Source organism: Salvelinus namaycush, chromosome 30 (assembly GCF_016432855.1).
Source record: "Salvelinus namaycush isolate Seneca chromosome 30, SaNama_1.0, whole genome shotgun sequence".
Classification (NCBI taxonomy): domain Eukaryota; kingdom Metazoa; phylum Chordata; class Actinopteri; order Salmoniformes; family Salmonidae; genus Salvelinus; species Salvelinus namaycush.
The window spans coordinates 1744453-1768975 of NC_052336.1; the positions used below are offsets into that span (position 1 = coordinate 1744453).

At 42.1% G+C, this 24523-nt stretch overlaps 1 protein-coding gene across 1 annotated transcript in view; it reads right to left on the reverse strand.

The window, feature by feature from the left end:
* Positions 1-24523, reverse strand: part of LOC120024759 (dual specificity mitogen-activated protein kinase kinase 5-like) — a gene marked incomplete at its 3' end in the record, with an annotated part of 106989 nt that overhangs the window by 43280 nt on the left and 39186 nt on the right. The window contains exons 9-11 of the mRNA XM_038969045.1: positions 14844-14883; positions 1179-1247; positions 288-369 (exon numbers count right to left, since the gene is read on the reverse strand). Of these exons, the coding sequence (XP_038824973.1) occupies positions 288-369; positions 1179-1247; positions 14844-14883 (191 nt within the window). The remainder of the gene's footprint in view (positions 1-287; positions 370-1178; positions 1248-14843; positions 14884-24523) is intronic.

Sequence of the window (24523 nt, forward strand, 5' to 3'; positions counted from 1 at the left end):
CTAACGCTAACCCCAGCGCTAACCCTAACCCCAGTACTGGCGCTAACGCTAACCCCAGCCCCGGCGCTAACGCTAACCCCAGCGCTAACCCCAGCGCTAACGCTAACCCCAGCCCCGGCGCTAACGCTAACCCCAGCGCTAACCCTAACCCCAGTACTGGCGCTAACGCTAACCCCAGCCCCGGCGCTAACGCTAACCCCAGCGCTAACCCCAGCGCTAACGCTAACCCCAGCCCCGGCGCTAACGCTAACCCCAGCGCTAACCCTAACCCCAGCCTCAACACTCACCGTCCATGTACTCTGTGCATATGGAGATCCTGTTCTCCACAAAGAAGGCACTGTAGAAGGTTATGATGTAGGAGGAATCACACTGTAAAACAAAAAGACAATTAACACAGTTCATCCACTCATTAATTAACATTGATGCATGTTGCAGTATTTATTGTTGAACTGTTTAGTTAGCCAGTCTACCTCAGAAGAAAAGGAGAGATCTGGGGTAAATTATTGAGAGGGCTTATCAGCAATCACGTGTTCCTGCCTCGTGCGTATTTCGACAATCCCTGGCTTGACACGCAGGAGGAGAGGAGATCCACTCAGATAAAAGGTGCTCCATGAACTAGTCTAAAGTAACATAGAGTAGACTAAACACTGCAGGTCTGATAAGAGAGGCTTCAGCTGGGGGAAAGATTTGACTACATGATTTGGGACAGTTGGGGGAGAGATTTGACTACATGATTTGGGACAGTTGGGGGAGAGATTTGACTACATGATTTGGGCCAGTCGAGGGAGAGATTTGACTACATGATTTGGGCCAGTTGGGGGAGAGATTTGACTACATGATTTGGGCCAGTTGAGGGAGAGATTTGACTACATGATTTGGGCCAGTTGGGGGAGAGATTTGACTACATGATTTGGGCCAGTTGGGGGAGAGATTTGACTACATGATTTGGGACAGTTGGGGGAAAGATTTGACTACATGATTTGGGCCAGTTGGGCGAAAGATTTGACTACATGATTTGGGCCAGTTGGGGGAGAGATTTGACTACATGATTTGGGCCAGTTGGGGGAGAGATTTGACTACATGATTTGGGCCAGTTGGGGGAGAGATTTGACTACATGATTTGGGCCAGTTGGGGAAGAGATTTGACCAGTTTGGGGCTCTAGAGAATAGAAGCTGACCTTGTAGAGGATCTCCAACTCGGACATTATCTGTTTCTGTAGTTCCACTGTGATGTCCAGAGGAATGACCTGTAAAGTCACAAGCACAGCCCAAATGAGATACCAGTGTAACATACACGTGCACAGGTTAATATGCTAGCATGCACACACCGCTAATGCACTTCAAAAACACACAGAAACATTTAAAGCAATGTACATTATAATTATAATGGAACTATGGGTCAAAATAATCCTGCACTGGTGGTAAGACATGACCTAGAAACCTTGTAGAGAAACTCATGATTCTTTCATGCCAACCTATCTGGATAGTGTGGATACCATACGGTAAACGGGCACTACCAGGGGTGTGAATTTTGATCTGGCTGCACTGAGCTTAGCTAATAGCTACAGCAGTGGCACGCTATCATTAGCAAAGATTAGCTAAACTTGCAGCTTATCATTGATTACAGGTTAGAGAGAGAAGGGAGTAGCTACATGTAAACATCATTGATTACAGGTTAGAGACAGAAGGGAGTAGCTACATGTAAACATCATTGATTACAGGTTAAAGAGAGAAGGGAGTAGCTACATGTAAACATCATTGATTACAGGTTAGAGACAGAAGGGAGTAGCCACATATAAACCTCATTGATTACAGGTTAGAGACAGAAGGGAGTAGCTACATGTAAACATCATTGATTACAGGTTAGAGAGAGAAGGGAGTAGCCACATATAAACATAATTGATTACAGGCTAGAGAGAGAAGGGAGTAGCTACATGTAAACATCATTGATTACAGGTTAGAGAGAGAAGGGAGTAGCTACATGTAAACATCATTGATTACAGGTTAGAGACAGAAGGGAGTAGCTACATGTAAACATCATTGATTACAGGTTAAAGAGAGAAGGGAGTAGCTACATGTAAACATCATTGATTACAGGTTAGAGACAGAAGGGAGTAGCTACATGTAAACATCATTGATTACAGGTTAGAGAGAGAAGGGAGTAGCTACATGTAAACATCATTGATTACAGGTTAGAGAGAGAAGGGAGTAGCTACATGTAAACATCATTGATTACAGGTTAAAGAGAGAAGGGAGTAGCTACATGTAAACATCATTGATTACAGGTTAGAGAGAGAAGGGAGTAGCTACATGTAACCATCATTGATTACAGGTTAGAGACAGAAGGGAGTAGCTACATGTAAACATCATTGATTACAGGTTAGAGACAGAAGGGAGTAGCTACATGTAAACATCATTGATTACAGGTTAGAGACAGAAGGGAGTAGCTACATGTAAACATCATTGATTACAGGTTAGAGAGAGAAGGGAGTAGCCACATGTAAACATCATTGATTACAGGTTAGAGAGAGAAGGGAGTAGCCACATATAAACATCATTGATTACAGGCTAGAGAGAGAAGGGAGTAGCTACATGTAAACATCATTGATTACAGGTTAGAGAGAGAAGGGAGTAGCTACATGTAAACATCATTGATTACAGGTTAGAGAGAGAAGGGAGTAGCTACATGTAAACATCATTGATTACAGGTTAGAGAGAGAAGGGAGTAGCTACATGTAAACATCATTGATTACAGGTTAGAGAGAGAAGGGAGTAGCCACATATAAACATAATTGATTAGGCTAGAGAGAGAAGGGAGTAGCTACATGTAAACATCATTGATTACAGGTTAGAGAGAGAAGGGAGTAGCTACATGTAAACATCATTGATTACAGGTTAGAGACAGAAGGGAGTAGCTACATGTAAACATCATTGATTACAGGTTAAAGAGAGAAGGGAGTAGCTACATGTAAACATCATTGATTACAGGTTAGAGACAGAAGGGAGTAGCTACATGTAAACATCATTGATTACAGGTTAGAGAGAGAAGGGAGTAGCTACATGTAAACATCATTGATTACAGGTTAGAGAGAGAAGGGAGTAGCTACATGTAAACATCATTGATTACAGGTTAAAGAGAGAAGGGAGTAGCTACATGTAAACATCATTGATTACAGGTTAGAGAGAGAAGGGAGTAGCTACATGTAACCATCATTGATTACAGGTTAGAGACAGAAGGGAGTAGCTACATGTAAACATCATTGATTACAGGTTAGAGACAGAAGGGAGTAGCTACATGTAAACATAATTGATTACAGGCTAGAGAGAGAAGGGAGTAGCTACATGTAAACATCATTGATTACAGGCTAGAGAGAGAAGGGAGTAGCTACATGTAAACATCATTGATTACAGGTTAGAGAGAGAAGGGAGTAGCTACATGTAAACATCATTGATTACAGGTTAGAGACAGAAGGGAGTAGCTACATGTAAACATCATTGATTACAGGTTAGAGAGAGAAGGGAGTAGCTACATGTAAACATCATTGATTACAGGTTAGAGAGAGAAGGGAGTAGCTACATGTAAACATCATTGATTACAGGTTAAAGAGAGAAGGGAGTAGCTACATGTAAACATCATTGATTACAGGTTAGAGAGAGAAGGGAGTAGCTACATGTAACCATCATTGATTACAGGTTAGAGACAGAAGGGAGTAGCTACATGTAAACATCATTGATTACAGGTTAGAGACAGAAGGGAGTAGCTACATGTAAACATAATTGATTACAGGCTAGAGAGAGAAGGGAGTAGCTACATGTAAACATCATTGATTACAGGCTAGAGAGAGAAGGGAGTAGCTACATGTAAACATCATTGATTACAGGTTAGAGAGAGAAGGGAGTAGCTACATGTAAACATCATTGATTACAGGTTAGAGACAGAAGGGAGTAGCTACATGTAAACATCATTGATTACAGGTTAGAGAGAGAAGGGAGTAGCTACATGTAAACATCATTGATTACAGGTTAGAGAGAGAAGGGAGTAGCTACATGTAAACATCATTGATTACAGGTTAGAGAGAGAAGGGAGTAGCTACATGTAAACATCATTGATTACAGGTTAGAGAGAGAAGGGAGTAGCCACATATAAACATCATTGATTACAGGTTAGAGAGAGAAGGGAGTAGCCACATGTAAACATCATTGATTACAGGTTAGAGAGAGAAGGGAGTAGCCACATATAAACCTCATTGATTACAGGTTAGAGAGAGAAGGGAGTAGCTACATGTAAACATCATTGATTACAGGTTAGAGAGAGAAGGGAGTAGCCACATGTAAACATCATTGATTACAGGTTAGAGACAGAAGGGAGTAGCTACATGTAAACATCATTGATTACAGGTTAGAGAGAGAAGGGAGTAGCTACATGTAAACATCATTGATTACAGGTTAGAGAGAGAAGGGAGTAGCTACATGTAAACATCATTGATTACAGGTTAGAGAGAGAAGAGAGTAGCCACATATAAACATCATTGATTACAGGCTAGAGAGAGAAGGGAGTAGCTACATGTAAACATCATTGATTACAGGTTAGAGAGAGAAGGGAGTAGCTACATGTAAACATCATTGATTACAGGTTAGAGACAGAAGGGAGTAGCTACATATAAACCTCATTGATTACAGGTTAGAGAGAGAAGGGAGTAGCTACATGTAAACATCATTGATTACAGGTTAGAGACAGAAGGGAGTAGCTACATGTAAACATCATTGATTACAGGTTAGAGAGAGAAGGGAGTAGCCACATATAAACATCATTGATTACAGGCTAGAGAGAGAAGGGAGTAGCTACATGTAAACATCATTGATTACAGGCTAGAGAGAGAAGGGAGTAGCTACATGTAAACATCATTGATTACAGGTTAGAGAGAGAAGGGAGTAGCTACATGTAAACATCATTGATTACAGGTTAGAGAGAGAAGGGAGTAGCTACATGTAAACATCATTGATTACAGGTTAGAGAGAGAAGGGAGTAGCTACATGTAAACATCATTGATTACAGGTTAGAGAGAGAAGGGAGTAGCTACATGTAAACATCATTGATTACAGGTTAGAGAGAGAAGGGAGTAGCTACATGTAAACATCATTGATTACAGGTTAGAGAGAGAAGGGAGTAGCTACATGTAAACATCATTGATTACAGGTTAGAGAGCGAAGGGAGTAGCTACATGTAAACATCATTGATTACAGGTTAGAGAGAGAAGGGAGTAGCTACATGTAAACATCATTGATTACAGGTTAGAGAGAGAAGGGAGAAGCCACATATAAACATCATTGATTACAGGTTAGAGAGAGAAGGGAGTAGCCACATGTAAACATCATTGATTACAGGTTAGAGAAAGAAGGGAGTAGCCACATATAAACCTCATTGATTACAGGTTAGAGAGAGAAGGGAGTAGCTACATGTAAACATCATTGATTACAGGTTAGAGAGAGAAAGGAGTAGCCACATGTAAACATCATTGATTACAGGTTAGAGACAGAAGGGAGTAGCTACATGTAAACATCATTGATTACAGGTTAGAGAGAGAAGGGAGTAGCTACATGTAAACATCATTGATTACAGGTTAGAGAGAGAAGGGAGTAGCTACATGTAAACATCATTGATTACAGGTTAGAGAGAGAAGGGAGTAGCTACATGTAAACATCATTGATTACAGGTTAGAGAGAGAAGGGAGTAGCTACATGTAAACATCATTGATTACAGGTTAGAGAGAGAAGGGAGTAGCCACATATAAACATCATTGATTACAGGCTAGAGAGAGAAGGGAGTAGCTACATGTAAACATCATTGATTACAGGTTAGAGAGAGAAGGGAGTAGCTACATGTAAACATCATTGATTACAGGTTAGAGACAGAAGGGAGTAGCTACATGTAAACATCATTGATTACAGGTTAGAGAGAGAAGGGAGTAGCTACATGTAAACATCATTGATTACAGGTTAAAGAGAGAAGGGAGTAGCTACATGTAAACATCATTGATTACAGGTTAGAGAGAGAAGGGAGTAGCTACATGTAACCATCATTGATTACAGGTTAGAGACAGAAGGGAGTAGCTACATGTAAACATCATTGATTACAGGTTAGAGACAGAAGGGAGTAGCTACATGTAAACATCATTGATTACAGGCTAGAGAGAGAAGGGAGTAGCTACATGTAAACATCATTGATTACAGGCTAGAGAGAGAAGGGAGTAGCTACATGTAAACATCATTGATTACAGGTTAGAGAGAGAAGGGAGTAGCTACATGTAAACATCATTGATTACAGGTTAGAGACAGAAGGGAGTAGCTACATGTAAACATCATTGATTACAGGTTAGAGAGAGAAGGGAGTAGCCACATGTAAACATCATTGATTACAGGTTAAAGAGAGAAGGGAGTAGCTACATGTAAACATCATTGATTACAGGTTAGAGACAGAAGGGAGTAGCTACATGTAAACATCATTGATTACAGGTTAGAGACAGAAGGGAGTAGCTACATGTAAACATCATTGATTACAGGTTAGAGAGAGAAGGGAGTAGCTACATGTAACCATCATTGATTACAGGTTAGAGACAGAAGGGAGTAGCTACATGTAAACATCATTGATTACAGGTTAGAGAGAGAAGGGAGTAGCTACATGTAACCATCATTGATTACAGGTTAGAGACAGAAGGGAGTAGCTACATGTAAACATCATTGATTACAGGTTAGAGACAGAAGGGAGTAGCTACATGTAAACATCATTGATTACAGGTTAGAGACAGAAGGGAGTAGCTACATGTAAACATCATTGATTACAGGTTAGAGAGAGAAGGGAGTAGCTACATGTAACCATCATTGATTACAGGTTAGAGACAGAAGGGAGTAGCTACATGTAAACATCATTGATTACAGGTTAGAGAGAGAAGGGAGTAGCTACATGTAACCATCATTGATTACAGGTTAGAGACAGAAGGGAGTAGCTACATGTAAACATCATTGATTACAGGTTAGAGACAGAAGGGAGTAGCTACATGTAAACATCATTGATTACAGGTTAGAGACAGAAGGGAGTAGCTACATGTAAACATCATTGATTACAGGTTAGAGACAGAAGGGAGTAGCTACATGTAAACATCATTGATTACAGGTTAGAGAGAGAAGGGAGTAGCTACATGTAAACATCATTGATTACAGGTTAAAGAGAGAAGGGAGTAGCTACATGTAAACATCATTGATTACAGGTTAGAGACAGAAGGGAGTAGCTACATGTAAACATCATTGATTACAGGTTAGAGAGAGAAGGGAGTAGCTACATGTAACCATCATTGATTACAGGTTAGAGAGAGAAGGGAGTAGCTACATGTAAACATCATTGATTACAGGTTAGAGAGAGAAGGGAGTAGCTACATGTAAACATCATTGATTACAGGTTAGAGAGAGAAGGGAGTAGCTACATGTAAACATCATTGATTACAGGTTAGAGAGAGAAGGGAGTAGCTACATGTAAACATCATTGATTACAGGTTAGAGAGAGAAGGGAGTAGCTACATGTAAACATCATTGATTACAGGTTAGAGAGAGAAGGGAGTAGCTACATGTAAACATCATTGATTACAGGTTAGAGAGAGAAGGGAGTAGCTACATGTAAACATCATTGATTACAGGTTAGAGAGAGAAGGGAGTAGCCACATATAAACATCATTGATTACAGGTTAGAGAGAGAAGGGAGTAGCCACATGTAAACCTCATTGATTACAGGTTAGAGAGAGAAGGGAGTAGCCACATATAAACCTCATTGATTACAGGTTAGAGAGAGAAGGGAGTAGCTACATGTAAACATCATTGATTACAGGTTAGAGAGAGAAGGGAGTAGCCACATGTAAACATCATTGATTACAGGTTAGAGACAGAAGGGAGTAGCTACATGTAAACATCATTGATTACAGGTTAGAGAGAGAAGGGAGTAGCTACATGTAAACATCACTGATTACAGGTTAGAGAGAGAAGGGAGTAGCTACATGTAAACATCATTGATTACAGGTTAGAGAGAGAAGGGAGTAGCTACATGTAAACATCATTGATTACAGGTTAGAGAGAGAAGGGAGTAGCTACATGTAAACATCATTGATTACAGGTTAGAGAGAGAAGGGAGTAGCTACATGTAAACATCATTGATTACAGGTTAGAGAGAGAAGGGAGTAGCTACATGTAAACATCATTGATTACAGGTTAGAGAGAGAAGGGAGTAGCTACATGTAAACATCATTGATTACAGGTTAGAGAGAGAAGGGAGTAGCTACATGTAAACATCATTGATTACAGGTTAAAGAGAGAAGGGAGTAGCTACATGTAAACATCATTGATTACAGGTTAGAGAGAGAAGGGAGTAGCTACATGTAACCATCATTGATTACAGGTTAGAGAGAGAAGGGAGTAGCTACATGTAAACCTCATTGATTACAGGTTAGAGAGAGAAGGGAGTAGCTACATGTAAACATCATTGATTACAGGTTAGAGAGAGAAGGGAGTAGCCACATATAAACATCATTGATTACAGGCTAGAGAGAGAAGGGAGTAGCTACATGTAAACATCATTGATTACAGGTTAGAGAGAGAAGGGAGTAGCTACATGTAAACATCATTGATTACAGGTTAGAGACAGAAGGGAGTAGCTACATGTAAACATCATTGATTACAGGTTAGAGAGAGAAGGGAGTAGCTACATGTAAACATCATTGATTACAGGTTAGAGAGAGAAGGGAGTAGCCACATATAAACATAATTGATTACAGGCTAGAGAGAGAAGGGAGTAGCTACATGTAAACATCATTGATTACAGGTTAGAGAGAGAAGGGAGTAGCTACATGTAAACATCATTGATTACAGGTTAGAGACAGAAGGGAGTAGCTACATGTAAACATCATTGATTACAGGTTAGAGAGAGAAGGGAGTAGCCACATGTAAACATCATTGATTACAGGTTAGAGACAGAAGGGAGTAGCTACATGTAAACATCATTGATTACAGGTTAGAGAGAGAAGGGAGTAGCTACATGTAAACATCACTGATTACAGGTTAGAGAGAGAAGGGAGTAGCTACATGTAAACATCATTGATTACAGGTTAGAGAGAGAAGGGAGTAGCTACATGTAAACATCATTGATTACAGGTTAGAGAGAGAAGGGAGTAGCCACATATAAACATCATTGATTACAGGCTAGAGAGAGAAGGGAGTAGCTACATGTAAACATCATTGATTACAGGTTAGAGAGAGAAGGGAGTAGCTACATGTAAACATCATTGATTACAGGTTAGAGACAGAAGGGAGTAGCTACATATAAACCTCATTGATTACAGGTTAGAGAGAGAAGGGAGTAGCTACATGTAAACATCATTGATTACAGGTTAGAGAGAGAAGGGAGTAGCTACATGTAAACATCATTGATTACAGGTTAGAGACAGAAGGGAGTAGCTACATGTAAACATCATTGATTACAGGTTAGAGAGAGAAGGGAGTAGCTACATGTAAACATCATTGATTACAGGTTAGAGAGAGAAGGGAGTAGCTACATGTAAACATCATTGATTACAGGTTAGAGAGAGAAGGGAGTAGCTACATGTAAACATCATTGATTACAGGTTAAAGAGAGAAGGGAGTAGCTACATGTAAACATCATTGATTACAGGTTAGAGAGAGAAGGGAGTAGCTACATGTAACCATCATTGATTACAGGTTAGAGACAGAAGGGAGTAGCTACATGTAAACATCATTGATTACAGGTTAGAGAGAGAAGGGAGTAGCTACATGTAAACATCATTGATTACAGGTTAGAGAGAGAAGGGAGTAGCTACATGTAAACATCATTGATTACAGGTTAGAGAGAGAAGGGAGTAGCCACATATAAACATCATTGATTACAGGTTAGAGAGAGAAGGGAGTAGCCACATGTAAACCTCATTGATTACAGGTTAGAGAGAGAAGGGAGTAGCCACATATAAACCTCATTGATTACAGGTTAGAGAGAGAAGGGAGTAGCTACATGTAAACATCATTGATTACAGGTTAGAGAGAGAAGGGAGTAGCCACATGTAAACATCATTGATTACAGGTTAGAGACAGAAGGGAGTAGCTACATGTAAACATCATTGATTACAGGTTAGAGAGAGAAGGGAGTAGCTACATGTAAACATCACTGATTACAGGTTAGAGAGAGAAGGGAGTAGCTACATGTAAACATCATTGATTACAGGTTAGAGAGAGAAGGGAGTAGCTACATGTAAACATCATTGATTACAGGTTAGAGAGAGAAGGGAGTAGCTACATGTAAACATCATTGATTACAGGTTAGAGAGAGAAGGGAGTAGCTACATGTAAACATCATTGATTACAGGTTAGAGAGAGAAGGGAGTAGCTACATGTAAACATCATTGATTACAGGTTAGAGAGAGAAGGGAGTAGCTACATGTAAACATCATTGATTACAGGTTAGAGAGAGAAGGGAGTAGCTACATGTAAACATCATTGATTACAGGTTAAAGAGAGAAGGGAGTAGCTACATGTAAACATCATTGATTACAGGTTAGAGAGAGAAGGGAGTAGCTACATGTAACCATCATTGATTACAGGTTAGAGAGAGAAGGGAGTAGCTACATGTAAACCTCATTGATTACAGGTTAGAGAGAGAAGGGAGTAGCTACATGTAAACATCATTGATTACAGGTTAGAGAGAGAAGGGAGTAGCCACATATAAACATCATTGATTACAGGCTAGAGAGAGAAGGGAGTAGCTACATGTAAACATCATTGATTACAGGTTAGAGAGAGAAGGGAGTAGCTACATGTAAACATCATTGATTACAGGTTAGAGACAGAAGGGAGTAGCTACATGTAAACATCATTGATTACAGGTTAGAGAGAGAAGGGAGTAGCTACATGTAAACATCATTGATTACAGGTTAGAGAGAGAAGGGAGTAGCCACATATAAACATAATTGATTACAGGCTAGAGAGAGAAGGGAGTAGCTACATGTAAACATCATTGATTACAGGTTAGAGAGAGAAGGGAGTAGCTACATGTAAACATCATTGATTACAGGTTAGAGACAGAAGGGAGTAGCTACATGTAAACATCATTGATTACAGGTTAGAGAGAGAAGGGAGTAGCCACATGTAAACATCATTGATTACAGGTTAGAGACAGAAGGGAGTAGCTACATGTAAACATCATTGATTACAGGTTAGAGAGAGAAGGGAGTAGCTACATGTAAACATCACTGATTACAGGTTAGAGAGAGAAGGGAGTAGCTACATGTAAACATCATTGATTACAGGTTAGAGAGAGAAGGGAGTAGCTACATGTAAACATCATTGATTACAGGTTAGAGAGAGAAGGGAGTAGCCACATATAAACATCATTGATTACAGGCTAGAGAGAGAAGGGAGTAGCTACATGTAAACATCATTGATTACAGGTTAGAGAGAGAAGGGAGTAGCTACATGTAAACATCATTGATTACAGGTTAGAGACAGAAGGGAGTAGCTACATATAAACCTCATTGATTACAGGTTAGAGAGAGAAGGGAGTAGCTACATGTAAACATCATTGATTACAGGTTAGAGAGAGAAGGGAGTAGCTACATGTAAACATCATTGATTACAGGTTAGAGACAGAAGGGAGTAGCTACATGTAAACATCATTGATTACAGGTTAGAGAGAGAAGGGAGTAGCTACATGTAAACATCATTGATTACAGGTTAGAGAGAGAAGGGAGTAGCTACATGTAAACATCATTGATTACAGGTTAGAGAGAGAAGGGAGTAGCTACATGTAAACATCATTGATTACAGGTTAAAGAGAGAAGGGAGTAGCTACATGTAAACATCATTGATTACAGGTTAGAGAGAGAAGGGAGTAGCTACATGTAACCATCATTGATTACAGGTTAGAGACAGAAGGGAGTAGCTACATGTAAACATCATTGATTACAGGCTAGAGAGAGAAGGGAGTAGCTACATGTAAACATCATTGATTACAGGCTAGAGAGAGAAGGGAGTAGCTACATGTAAACATCATTGATTACAGGTTAGAGAGAGAAGGGAGTAGCTACATGTAAACATCATTGATTACAGGTTAGAGACAGAAGGGAGTAGCTACATGTAAACATCATTGATTACAGGTTAGAGAGAGAAGGGAGTAGCTACATGTAAACATCATTGATTACAGGTTAGAGAGAGAAGGGAGTAGCTACATGTAAACATCATTGATTACAGGTTAGAGAGAGAAGGGAGTAGCTACATGTAAACATCATTGATTACAGGTTAGAGAGAGAAGGGAGTAGCTACATGTAAACATCATTGATTACAGGTTAGAGAGAGAAGGGAGTAGCTACATGTAAACATCATTGATTACAGGTTAGAGAGAGAAGGGAGTAGCTACATGTAAACATCATTGATTACAGGTTAGAGAGCGAAGGGAGTAGCTACATGTAAACATCATTGATTACAGGTTAGAGAGAGAAGGGAGTAGCTACATGTAAACATCATTGATTACAGGTTAGAGAGAGAAGGGAGAAGCCACATGTAAACATCATTGATTACAGGTTAGAGAGAGAAGGGAGAAGCCACATATAAACATCATTGATTACAGGTTAGAGAGAGAAGGGAGTAGCCACATGTAAACATCATTGATTACAGGTTAGAGAGAGAAGGGAGTAGCCACATATAAACCTCATTGATTACAGGTTAGAGAGAGAAGGGAGTAGCTACATGTAAACATCATTGATTACAGGTTAGAGAGAGAAGGGAGTAGCCACATATAAACATCATTGATTACAGGCTAGAGAGAGAAGGGAGTAGCTACATGTAAACATCATTGATTACAGGTTAGAGAGAGAAGGGAGTAGCTACATGTAAACATCATTGATTACAGGTTAGAGAGAGAAGGGAGTAGCTACATGTAAACATCATTGATTACAGGTTAGAGAGAGAAGGGAGTAGCTACATGTAAACATCATTGATTACAGGTTAGAGAGAGAAGGGAGTAGCCACATATAAACATAATTGATTACAGGCTAGAGAGAGAAGGGAGTAGCTACATGTAAACATCATTGATTACAGGTTAGAGAGAGAAGGGAGTAGCTACATGTAAACATCATTGATTACAGGTTAGAGACAGAAGGGAGTAGCTACATGTAAACATCATTGATTACAGGTTAAAGAGAGAAGGGAGTAGCTACATGTAAACATCATTGATTACAGGTTAGAGACAGAAGGGAGTAGCTACATGTAAACATCATTGATTACAGGTTAGAGAGAGAAGGGAGTAGCTACATGTAAACATCATTGATTACAGGTTAGAGAGAGAAGGGAGTAGCTACATGTAAACATCATTGATTACAGGTTAAAGAGAGAAGGGAGTAGCTACATGTAAACATCATTGATTACAGGTTAGAGAGAGAAGGGAGTAGCTACATGTAACCATCATTGATTACAGGTTAGAGACAGAAGGGAGTAGCTACATGTAACCATCATTGATTACAGGTTAGAGAGAGAAGGGAGGAGCTACATGTAAACATCATTGATTACAAGTTAGAGAGAGAAGGGAGTAGCCACATATAAACATCATTGATTACAGGCTAGAGAGAGAAGGGAGTAGCTACATGTAAACATCATTGATTACAGGTTAGAGAGAGAAGGGAGTAGCTACATGTAAACATCATTGATTACAGGTTAGAGAGAGAAGGGAGTAGCCACATATAAACATAATTGATTACAGGCTAGAGAGAGAAGGGAGTAGCTACATGTAAACATCATTGATTACAGGTTAGAGAGAGAAGGGAGTAGCTACATGTAAACATCATTGATTACAGGTTAGAGACAGAAGGGAGTAGCTACATGTAAACATCATTGATTACAGGTTAAAGAGAGAAGGGAGTAGCTACATGTAAACATCATTGATTACAGGTTAGAGACAGAAGGGAGTAGCTACATGTAAACATCATTGATTACAGGTTAGAGAGAGAAGGGAGTAGCTACATGTAAACATCATTGATTACAGGTTAAAGAGAGAAGGGAGTAGCTACATGTAAACATCATTGATTACAGGTTAGAGAAAGAAGGGAGTAGCTACATGTAACCATCATTGATTACAGGTTAGAGAGAGAAGGGAGTAGCTACATGTAAACATCATTGATTACAGGTTAGAGACAGAAGGGAGTAGCTACATGTAAACATCATTGATTACAGGTTAGAGAGAGAAGGGAGTAGCTACATGTAAACATCATTGATTACAGGTTAGAGAGAGAAGGGAGTAGCTACATGTAAACATCATTGATTACAGGTTAGAGAGAGAAGGGAGTAGCTACATGTAAACATCATTGATTACAGGTTAGAGAGAGAAGGGAGTAGCTACATGTAAACATCATTGATTACAGGTTAGAGAGAGAAGGGAGTAGCTACATGTAAACATCATTGATTACAGGTTAGAGAGAGAAGGGAGTAGCTACATGTAAACATCATTGATTACAGACTAGAGAGAGCAGGGAGTAGCTACATGTAACGAGGGTCAAGGAGGTACCCATTACATCTACCTTCCATTCCACTCCAATAGATTAGATTACTGGTAGAATTACAGAGCATGAGAACAAAGTGGATGAATGAACCAATGAGAGTGGGGGGGATCACAGAGGTTGAGAAGCATAGAAAATGAAAGAGGGAGGGGAAAAGGACAGAGGTAGAGATACAGAAGAAGACTAGTGTAGTTGAAGGTGATTTGGTAAAAGGAGAGGTGCCCAGGTAAAGGTTACAGCTGTTGATCTCACCTTCACCGCCAACACTCTGTTCCCGAGAAGATGGTACGCTCTGTGGGAGAGAAAGAGAGGAAACATGAACATAGCCCAACGAACGCCAGAGCTTCAGTAAAGTCCCTACTAAACTATTTCACACATTAAAACACCCCTGTTACTGTTCATTCATCCGGGCCTTTAAAGTCATCATGTGAATGAAAATATGTTGAGTGGAAAAGGATTTGGATGAACATCACAACATTCAGAATGGACATACAGTAGAGAGGGCCAGACTAAACATGCTTGTTCAAATCAGCCATCCACAGTTGTCCTAGTTGGTGAGTTATAACATGAAGAAAGGAGTGTTGTCATAAAGGAAACCGTAGAATCCAAATGAGCATGACAACATGTCTCTTAGTCTAACAGTATTTCCATCATTAAAAAGGTCAGAGGTCGGCCTCCCGGGTGGCGCAGTGGTCTAGAGCACTGCATCGCAGTGCTAACTGCGCCACCAGAGTCTCTGGGTTCGCGCCCAGGCTCTGTCGCAGCCGGCCGCGACCGGGAGGCCCGTGGGGCGACGCACAATTGGCATAGCGTCGTCCGGGTTAGGGAGGGTTTGGCCGGTAGGGATATCCTTGTCTCATCGCGCTCCAGCGACTCCTGTGGCGGGCCGGGCGCAGTGCGCGCTAACCAAGGGGGCCAGGTACACGGTGTTTCCTCCGACACATTGGTGCGGCTGGCTTCCGGGTTGGAGGCGCGCTGTGTTAAGAAGCAGTGCGGCTTGGTTGGGTTGTGCTTCGGAGGACGCATGGCTTTCGACCTTCGTCTCTCCCGAGCCCGTACGGGAGTTGTAGCGATGAGACAAGATAGTAATTACTAGCGATTGGATACCACGAAAATTGGGGAGAAAAATGTGATAACAAAAAAAAAAAAAAAAAAAAAAAAAAAAAAAGGTCAGAGGTCAAAACAATAGCCTTCATGACACATGGCCATTGAGCCCAGTCAGTCCTGTATCGTCACAGTTCTCCAGACAGGTTTCAGGTGGCAGGTAAACCAAACAGCCAAGGAGCGCCGGCTGGCCTAGCCGACCTTAATGATTTAATTATGAAACTCCTTAATGCCCACCGTCGGGTTTAGTTACCGGCCAAGAGGGTCGGTTTACCAAAAGCGCCAATGTCTCAACATCCAATCCTCTTGTCCCCGTAGAACAGCTGCCGGGGGTGAGGGCCACAGGGAGGGCGTACGTCACCAGCCCAGTTCACCAGTTTGTTTACGACAGCCAGGTATACTGATACCTCCTGCGGTTTCACCTATCAAACAGGGTAGGCCGGCATGTATGAGCTCAGACCAGGGTGTGTGATTAATGCGTGGTAGATAGGAGGATCGTGTTACACCTCTAAACTGGCCCTTTAATTAATGACACCTCTTAGTGTCTCGTCTGGGTCGTCTGATAACTACCCTCCAGTCAGGACAAACAGACTATCCCTCGTATGCCGGGCGCTCAGCGCTGAACCTACCCACATACTGTTTCTACTTAGATACTTATTGACAACTGAGTTTTTAACTGGGTTTTAGCTTTATATGTAACAACTTTGTACCATAAGGTTTTGCTATAAGCATTCATGTCAGGTACTGGGTCCTAATTAGAGCTGAGTCTTAAATGCATGAAGGCATTATAATGCATCAAGCACAGGTCATTCGTAGGAACAGTTACAACTTTTTCCACCCCTGGCTGTTTTCAAGTGAACACTCCTTCAGGTCTGTAAAAAGACTCGGTGTATTTGAGGCAAACTTTCACCTTTTAGTTTTGATGTGTTACTCCTCATTTAAGCTACAATCAATATCAATTAAGCACGACTACTGGTTCTTAATTAAGACAAGATGAAGAAGTTAATTGAGACTGGAGCGGAGAGCCAGAGATGTTAAATACTGATTGGACTGATTCTGTTTGTAGCAAACGAACAGAGCAAGTAATCATTATTTTATCACGCTGAACATGTTCAGGTTCACAGAAAAAAACCTGCTGACTCACTCAGGAAGATGTTTCTTTACGATGACACATCTTTGTGCCTGTCGTGATTAGTAACTGTTTGGAGGATAACCTCTCTTTTCTCACGTCTGCACCATTCGGTCACTAATGAACCGGGAAACTAGGGGACAAGCAGATGAACCATAACAACAGTTGTTGTGAAGATACAAGATCACATTTAAATCTAACAGGTGAGATAACAGTCCCCTCGGGATGAGTGTGTCACTTATACCAGGCATTTTAGTAGCTTAATGTTCCCCAGAATGCCCTCCTCTACTCCCCAACAGAGTGATGACACGACGACAGTCCAACCTCACTGTTAGAGTGACTGGGTCGTCTAACTCCAGTCTCTATCCTCCATGCAGCCTGTAATGTGGTGGGCCCAGTAGATGCACTGTCCTTGACCCCCCTCAGGGCCAACCCTCCACCGGTGAGTTACAGTGACAGGCCTGGTGACTAGAGGACCTGGGAGCAAGGTTACCCAGCCGCCCGTCCCCACCCCCCTCTTCCCCCCGTCCTGACCCCAGTAAACGTGCCCCATTGCCTGGATCTTATTTACACTCCAGCCCCTGGTGTAATAAAAGCTCCACCATGCAGTATTCATGGGCCTGGCTGGCTCTCTAAAGCGGCCCCCGAGCGGGCGGTCAGGGCTGGAGCGGTTGGTTTACAGTGCCACAGGGGTGGCAGGCAAGGCGACCTCTCTTCCAACCAGACACCCTTACCTGAGACGGCCCGACCAGAACGACCACAACGACTGCCAAACAGAGACTGACCTACCTAAGTTAAGAGTACATCACTCTGCAGATGAAGAGGCTAGCCAGTACGGCCAGACCACTACAAACTTACAAAGATGAGGACATTACACAGACCCACAACTATGAATATAAACAGAGGTTATATCCCCATGGTTATCAGTGGTGTCAGTTTCCCAGTCACCCGGGACCACTAAAACCAGAGACAGATGTGATGGAGGGAAGGAAAAGCAGAGACAGTGGTGATGGAGGGAAGGAAAAGCAGAGACAGAGGTGATGGAGGGAAAGAAAAGCAGAGACAGAGGTGATGGAGGGAAGGAAAAGCAGAGACAGAGGTGATGGAGGGAAGGAAAAGCAGAGACAGAGGTGATGGAGGGAAGGAAAAGCAGAGACAGAGGTGATGGAGGGAAAGAAAAGCAGAGACAGTGGTGATGGAGGGAAGGAAAAGCAGAGACAGAGGTGATGGAGGGAAGGAAAAGCAGAGACAGAGGTGATGGAGGGAAGGAAAAGCAGAGGCAGAGGTGATGGAGGGAAGGAAAAGCAGAGACAGAGGTGATGGAGGGAAGGAAAAGCAGAGACAGAGGTGATGGAGGGAAGGAAGGAAAAGCAGAGACAGAGGTGATGGAGGGAAGGAAAAGCAGAGACAGAGGTGATGGAGGGAAGGAAAAGCAGAGACAGACGTGATGGAGGGAAGGAAAAGCAGAGACAGAGGTGATGGAGGGAAGGAAAAGCAGAGACAGAAGTGATGGAGGGAAGGAAAAGCAGAGACAGAAGTGATGGAGGGAAAGAAAAGCAGAGACAGAAGTGATGGAGGGAAAGAAAAGCAGAGACAGAGGTGATGGAGGGAAGGAAGGAAAAGCAGAGACAGAGGTGATGGAGGGAAGGAAGGAAAAGCAGAGACAGAGGTGATGGAGGGAAGGAAGGAAAAGCAGAGGCAGAGGTGATGGAGGGAAGGAAAAGCAGAGACAGAGGTGATGGAGGGAAGGAAGGAAAAGCAGAGACAGAGGTGATGGAGGGAAGGAAGGAAAAGCAGAGAGATGTGATGGAGGGAAGGAAAAGCAGAGACAGAGGTGATGGAGGGAAGGAAGGAAAAGCAGAGACAGAGGTGATGGAGGGAAGGAAGGAAAAGCAGAGACAGATGTGATGGAGGGAAGGAAAAGCAGAGACAGATGTGATGGAGAGAAGGAAAAGCAGAGACAGAAGTGATGGAGGGAAGGAAGGAAAAGTGACCGGAGAGAAAGGAGAGAAAACAGAGGTTTAAAACAAAGAGCTTAAATAAACCTTGACGTGGTCAGGTGCTAAACAGACCAGGCATTTCAACCCTACTTTATGGCCTGCAGCTTAAGATATAGTGACCAACTAACAAATTAACAGGTAGAAATGTCCCTGCTCCCCACGTCTAAATCAATGGGAGAGATCAATAAGAAAACAACTAGGCTGGGGGACTTTGGGAGAGGCCACGCCAGTGTCTAAGTGGATGTAACTGCATGTAAATGTGCTTGTTCTAATTGCGCAGGTCCATCAGGCACGGAATGGCCACCTGTCCCCACACTAGTTATTTATAACCTCGTAGGACAGGCTGGACCTCAGAGAGGGAGCGTAGAAAGTAATAAAAAAAAAACAAGGGACAACATTGATGGATCACCGGGTCAGAGACACAGAGGAGAGCCAAGGTGTCAGCAACATCCAATTGAGTGTAAATGGCCGTGGGTCATAAACAGGGTTAAGGGTTAAAAGGTGGAGAGCCTTAAGTGGAGCTATTCACACTAGATAAGCTTAATATAAACCAGGCCAATAGGGAGACGGAGGAGAGGGAATGACCTTCTTCAGAGGAGACCACGATCACATTACAACATCTACTTTAAAATGCGGAGACTGGGTGGGGCGGTTTATTTATCTCACCCTTATTTTAGCAGGTAAGTTGACTGAGGACACATTCTCATTTACAGCAATGACCTGAGGAATAGTTACAGGGGAGAAGAGGGGGGGAGGAATGAGCCAATTGAAAACTGGGGATGATTCGGTGGCCAATTCAGCCTGCTCCCCACAGTCTTGGAGCCAGTAAGTATATATAAGGATGTGTGTCTGTGTGTACAGTACGCATAGATAATCATGTGTGTGTGTGTGTGTGTGTGTGTGTGTGTACAGTACGCATAGATAATCATGTGTGTGTGTGTGTGTGTGTGTACAGTACGCATAGACAATCATGTGTGTGTGTGTGTGTGTGTACAGTACGCATAGATAATCATGTGTGTGTGTGTGTGTGTGTGTGTGTGTACAGTACGCATAGATAATCATGTGTGTATGTGTGTGTGTATGTGTGTGTGTGTGTGTGTGTGTGTGTGTACAGTACGCATAGATAATCATGTGTGTGTGTGTGTGTGTGTGTGTGTGTGTGTGTGTGTGTGTGTGTGTGTGTGTGTGTATAATATGTATGTCATTGGGTTATCAACACTTCATACTCTGACATATAATAGCAGCAGTACAAAACACAAAGCCCAACAGAGAAGCCCACCAAATGATTTTTAAAGAAAGCAATTTACAGTAATAGTCCAGTTACTCTGTGGGGAAAAAGCCTCTGTGCATGTTTGACGGTCAAAGTGGTTTGTGTTTTACATTAACCAAAAGTGTTTAGGGTAGAGGTGACATAGGACACAACAGATATTACAGGCCCTATTTTCCCCTTAGGGCAGCGCCCTGTGTTCGTACAGATATCCACAAACGCTGGGTCCCCTTGCTGTCCCCAGCCTGGGACCAGGAACCACTGGGCTCTCTCTCCATCTGCTGTGTGCAACACATTACCATCTGAAGGCACAAGCAGTGGTCTGGGATTCACATGCAGAACAGACAGACGGACAGACAGACCAGAGGAGACTAGAGGAGATGCAGGATCAACAGACACAGCACCATCTGAAGGCACAAGCAGTGGTCTGGGATTCACATGCAGAACAGACAGACGGACAGACAGACCAGAGGAGACTAGAGGAGATGCAGGATCAACAGACACAGCACCATCTGAAGGCACAAGCAGTGGTCTGGGATTCACATGCAGAATAGACAGACGGACAGACAGACCAGAGGAGACTAGAGGAGATGCAGGATCAACAGACACAGCACCATCTGAAGGCACAAGCAGTGGTCTGGGATTCACATGCAGAATAGACAGACGGACAGACAGACCAGAGGAGACTAGAGGAGATGCAGGATCAACAGACACAGCACCATCTGAAGGCACAAGCAGTGGTCTGGGATTCACATGCAGAACAGACAGACGGACAGACAGACCAGAGGAGACTAGAGGAGATGCAGGATCAACAGACACAGCACCATCTGAAGGCACAAGCAGTGGTCTGGGATTCACATGCAGAACAGACAGACGGACAGACAGACCAGAGGAGACTAGAGGAGATGCAGGATCAACAGACACAGCACCATCTGAAGGCACAAGCAGTGGTCTGGGATTCACATGCAGAATAGACAGACGGACAGACAGACCAGAGGAGACTAGAGGAGATGCAGGATCAACAGACACAGCACCATCTGAAGGCACAAGCAGTGGTCTGGGATTCACACGCAGAACAGACAGACTAGAGGAGATGCAGGATCAACAGACACAGCACAGTGTGAATGGAAGAAAACAAACACACTGACAGACAACACAATGAAACCTAAGCATCTACAGATGTAGGATCTTCATTTGATCAGCCTGTTGCAGGAGAACTTTCCTGCAGTGCAGCATATTTAAAACTTGTAGTGTATTTTGAGGTTTAAAAAGGCTTCTGAAGTTTGTAATTTCCACTTCGAAATTTCAGACTTTAATTTTTTCCTTGTATCATGTATCAACCCCTAGAAAAATGTTGATACATTATAATCTACATAATAATTCATATTTGCTGTTGGATTATTTTCCTGCTGTAGCAAACTGTCTCAAATGAAGATCCTTCATCTGTAGCAGTCAGTAAGTCTGGGCGTGCACCAAAACACAATGTCCGACTGACAGACAGGTTACTAAACCCTAACCCTGTGAGTAGAGGACAGACACCAAGCCTGTGTGTGTGTGTGTGTCTTGGTCAGTGGTGATAATGTGACAATGACACCAGAGGGCAGAGAGAGATGCCAGAGTGATTCCTATAGGCTCCCCAAGCTCCACCTGGACTTCCTCTTATCTCCCCACTGAACCTCATTAAGCGGCTGATTGGATAAGCTCAGCCACATTGTCCTTGTCTTTCAAGAAACAGCAGGAGGACAACAGGATCCTGAACAACAACTAGACAAGTCAGGAACTAAGCCTACTGTACTTCAGCCAATCAAGTGATTTAGATGCCAAGTAATACCCTTGAGGTCAGGTGTAAAATGTAGTCTAGTGTTTGAGGTAATCATTGCACAGTGTGGATTAAAGTTGGCGGACAACATCTAATTGTTGCTGAGGATTTGTCAGCCTTTGACCAGGTTAATCTATGGCTAAGCTACCGTACATCACTGTTTGGTGTAAGGCTACTGCATATATTACAAATGTACATCCTGATAGGAACCAACTCCATCTATGTAAACAGTCAGGTGAAATGTACATCCTGATAGGAACTAACAGTCAGGTGAAATGTACATCCTGATAGGAACTAACAGTCAGGTGAAATGTACATCCTGATAGGAACTAACAGTCAGGTGAAATGTACATCCTGATAGGAACTAACAGTCAGGTGAAATGTACATCCTGATAGGAACTAACAGTCAGGTGACATGTACATCCTGATAGGAACTAACAGTCAGGTGAAATGTACATCCTGATAGGAACTAACAGTCAGGTGAAATGTACATCCTGATAGGAACTAACAGTCAGGTGAAACGTACATCCTGATAGGAACTAACAGTCAGGTGAAACGTACATCCTGATAGGAACTAACAGTCAGGTGAAATGTACATCCTGATAGGAACTAACAGTCAGGTGAAATGTACATCCTGATAGGAACTAACAGTCAGGTGAAATGTACATCCTGATAGGAACTAACAGTCAGGTGACATGTACATCCTGATAGGAACTAACAGTCAGGTGACATGTACATCCTGATAGGAACTAACAGTCAGGTGAAATGTACATCCTGATAGGAACTAACAGTCAGGTGAAATGTACATCCTGATAGGAACTAACAGTCAGGTGAAACGTACATCCTGATAGGAACTAACAGTCAGGTGAAACGTACATCCTGATAGGAACTAACAGTCAGGTGAAACGTACATCCTGATAGGAACTAACAGTCAGGTGAAATGTACATCCTGATAGGAACTAACAGTCAGGTGACATGTACATCCTGATAGGAACTAACAGTCAGGTGAAATGTACATCCTGATAGGAACTAACAGTCAGGTGACATGTACATCCTGATAGGAACTAACAGTCAGGTGAAATGTACATCCTGATAGGAACTAACAGTCAGGTGAAATGTACATCCTGATAGGAACTAACAATCAGGTGAAATGTACATCCTGATAGGAACTAACAGTCAGGTGAAATGTACATCCTGATAGGAACTAACAGTCAGGTGACATGTACATCCTGATAGGAACTAACAGTCAGGTGAAACGTACATCCTGATAGGAACTAACAGTCAGGTGAAATGTACATCCTGATAGGAACTAACAGTCAGGTGAAATGTACATCCTGATAGGAACTAACAGTCAGGTGAAATGTACATCCTGATAGGAACTAACAATCAGGTGAAATGTACAGCCTGATAGGAACTAACAGTCAGGTGACATGTACATCCTGATAGGAACTAACAGTCAGGTGAAACGTACATCCTGATAGGAACTAACAGTCAGGTGAAATGTACATCCTGATAGGAACTAACAGTCAGGTGAAATGTACATCCTGATAGGAACTAACAGTCAGGTGAAATGTACATCCTGATAGGAACTAACAGTCAGGTGAAATGTACATCCTGATAGGAACTAACAATCAGGTGAAATGTACATCCTGATAGGAACCAACAGTCAGGTGAAATGTACATCCTGATAGGAACTAACAGTCAGGTGAAATGTACATCCTGATAGGAACTAACAGTCAGGTGAAATGTACATCCTGATAGGAACTAACAGTCAGGTGAAATGTACATCCTGATAGGAACTAACAGTCAGGTGAAATGTACATCCTGATAGGAACTAACAGTCAGGTGAAATGTACATCCTGATAGGAACTAACAGTCAGGTGAAATGTACATCCTGATAGGAACTAACAGTCAGGTGAAATGTACATCCTGATAGGAACTAACAGTCAGGTGAAATGTACATCCTGATAGGAACTAACAGTCAGGTGAAATGTACATCCTGATAGGAACCATCTATTTAAACAGTCAGGTGAAATGTACATCCTGATAGGAACTAACAGTCAGGTGAAATGTACATCCTGATAGGAACTAACAGTCAGGTGAAATGTACATCCTGATAGGAACTAACAGTCAGGTGAAATGTACATCCTGATAGGAACTAACAGTCAGGTGAAATGTACATCCTGATAGGAACCAACAGTCAGGTGAAATGTACATCCTGATAGGATCTAACAGTCAGGTGAAATGTACATCCTGATAGGAACTAACAATCAGGTGAAACGTACATCCTGATAGGAACTAACAGTCAGGTGAAATGTACATCCTGATAGGAACTAACAGTCAGGTGAAATGTACATCCTGATAGGAACCAACAGTCAGGTGAAATGTACATCCTGATAGGAACTAACAGTCAGGTGAAATGTACATCCTGATAGGAACTAACAGTCAGGTGAAATGTACATCCTGATAGGAACTAACAGTCAGGTGAAATGTACATCCTGATAGGAACTAACAATCAGGTGAAATGTACATCCTGATAGGAACTAACAATCAGGTGAAATGTACATCCTGATAGGAACCAACAGTCAGGTGAAATGTACATCCTGATAGGAA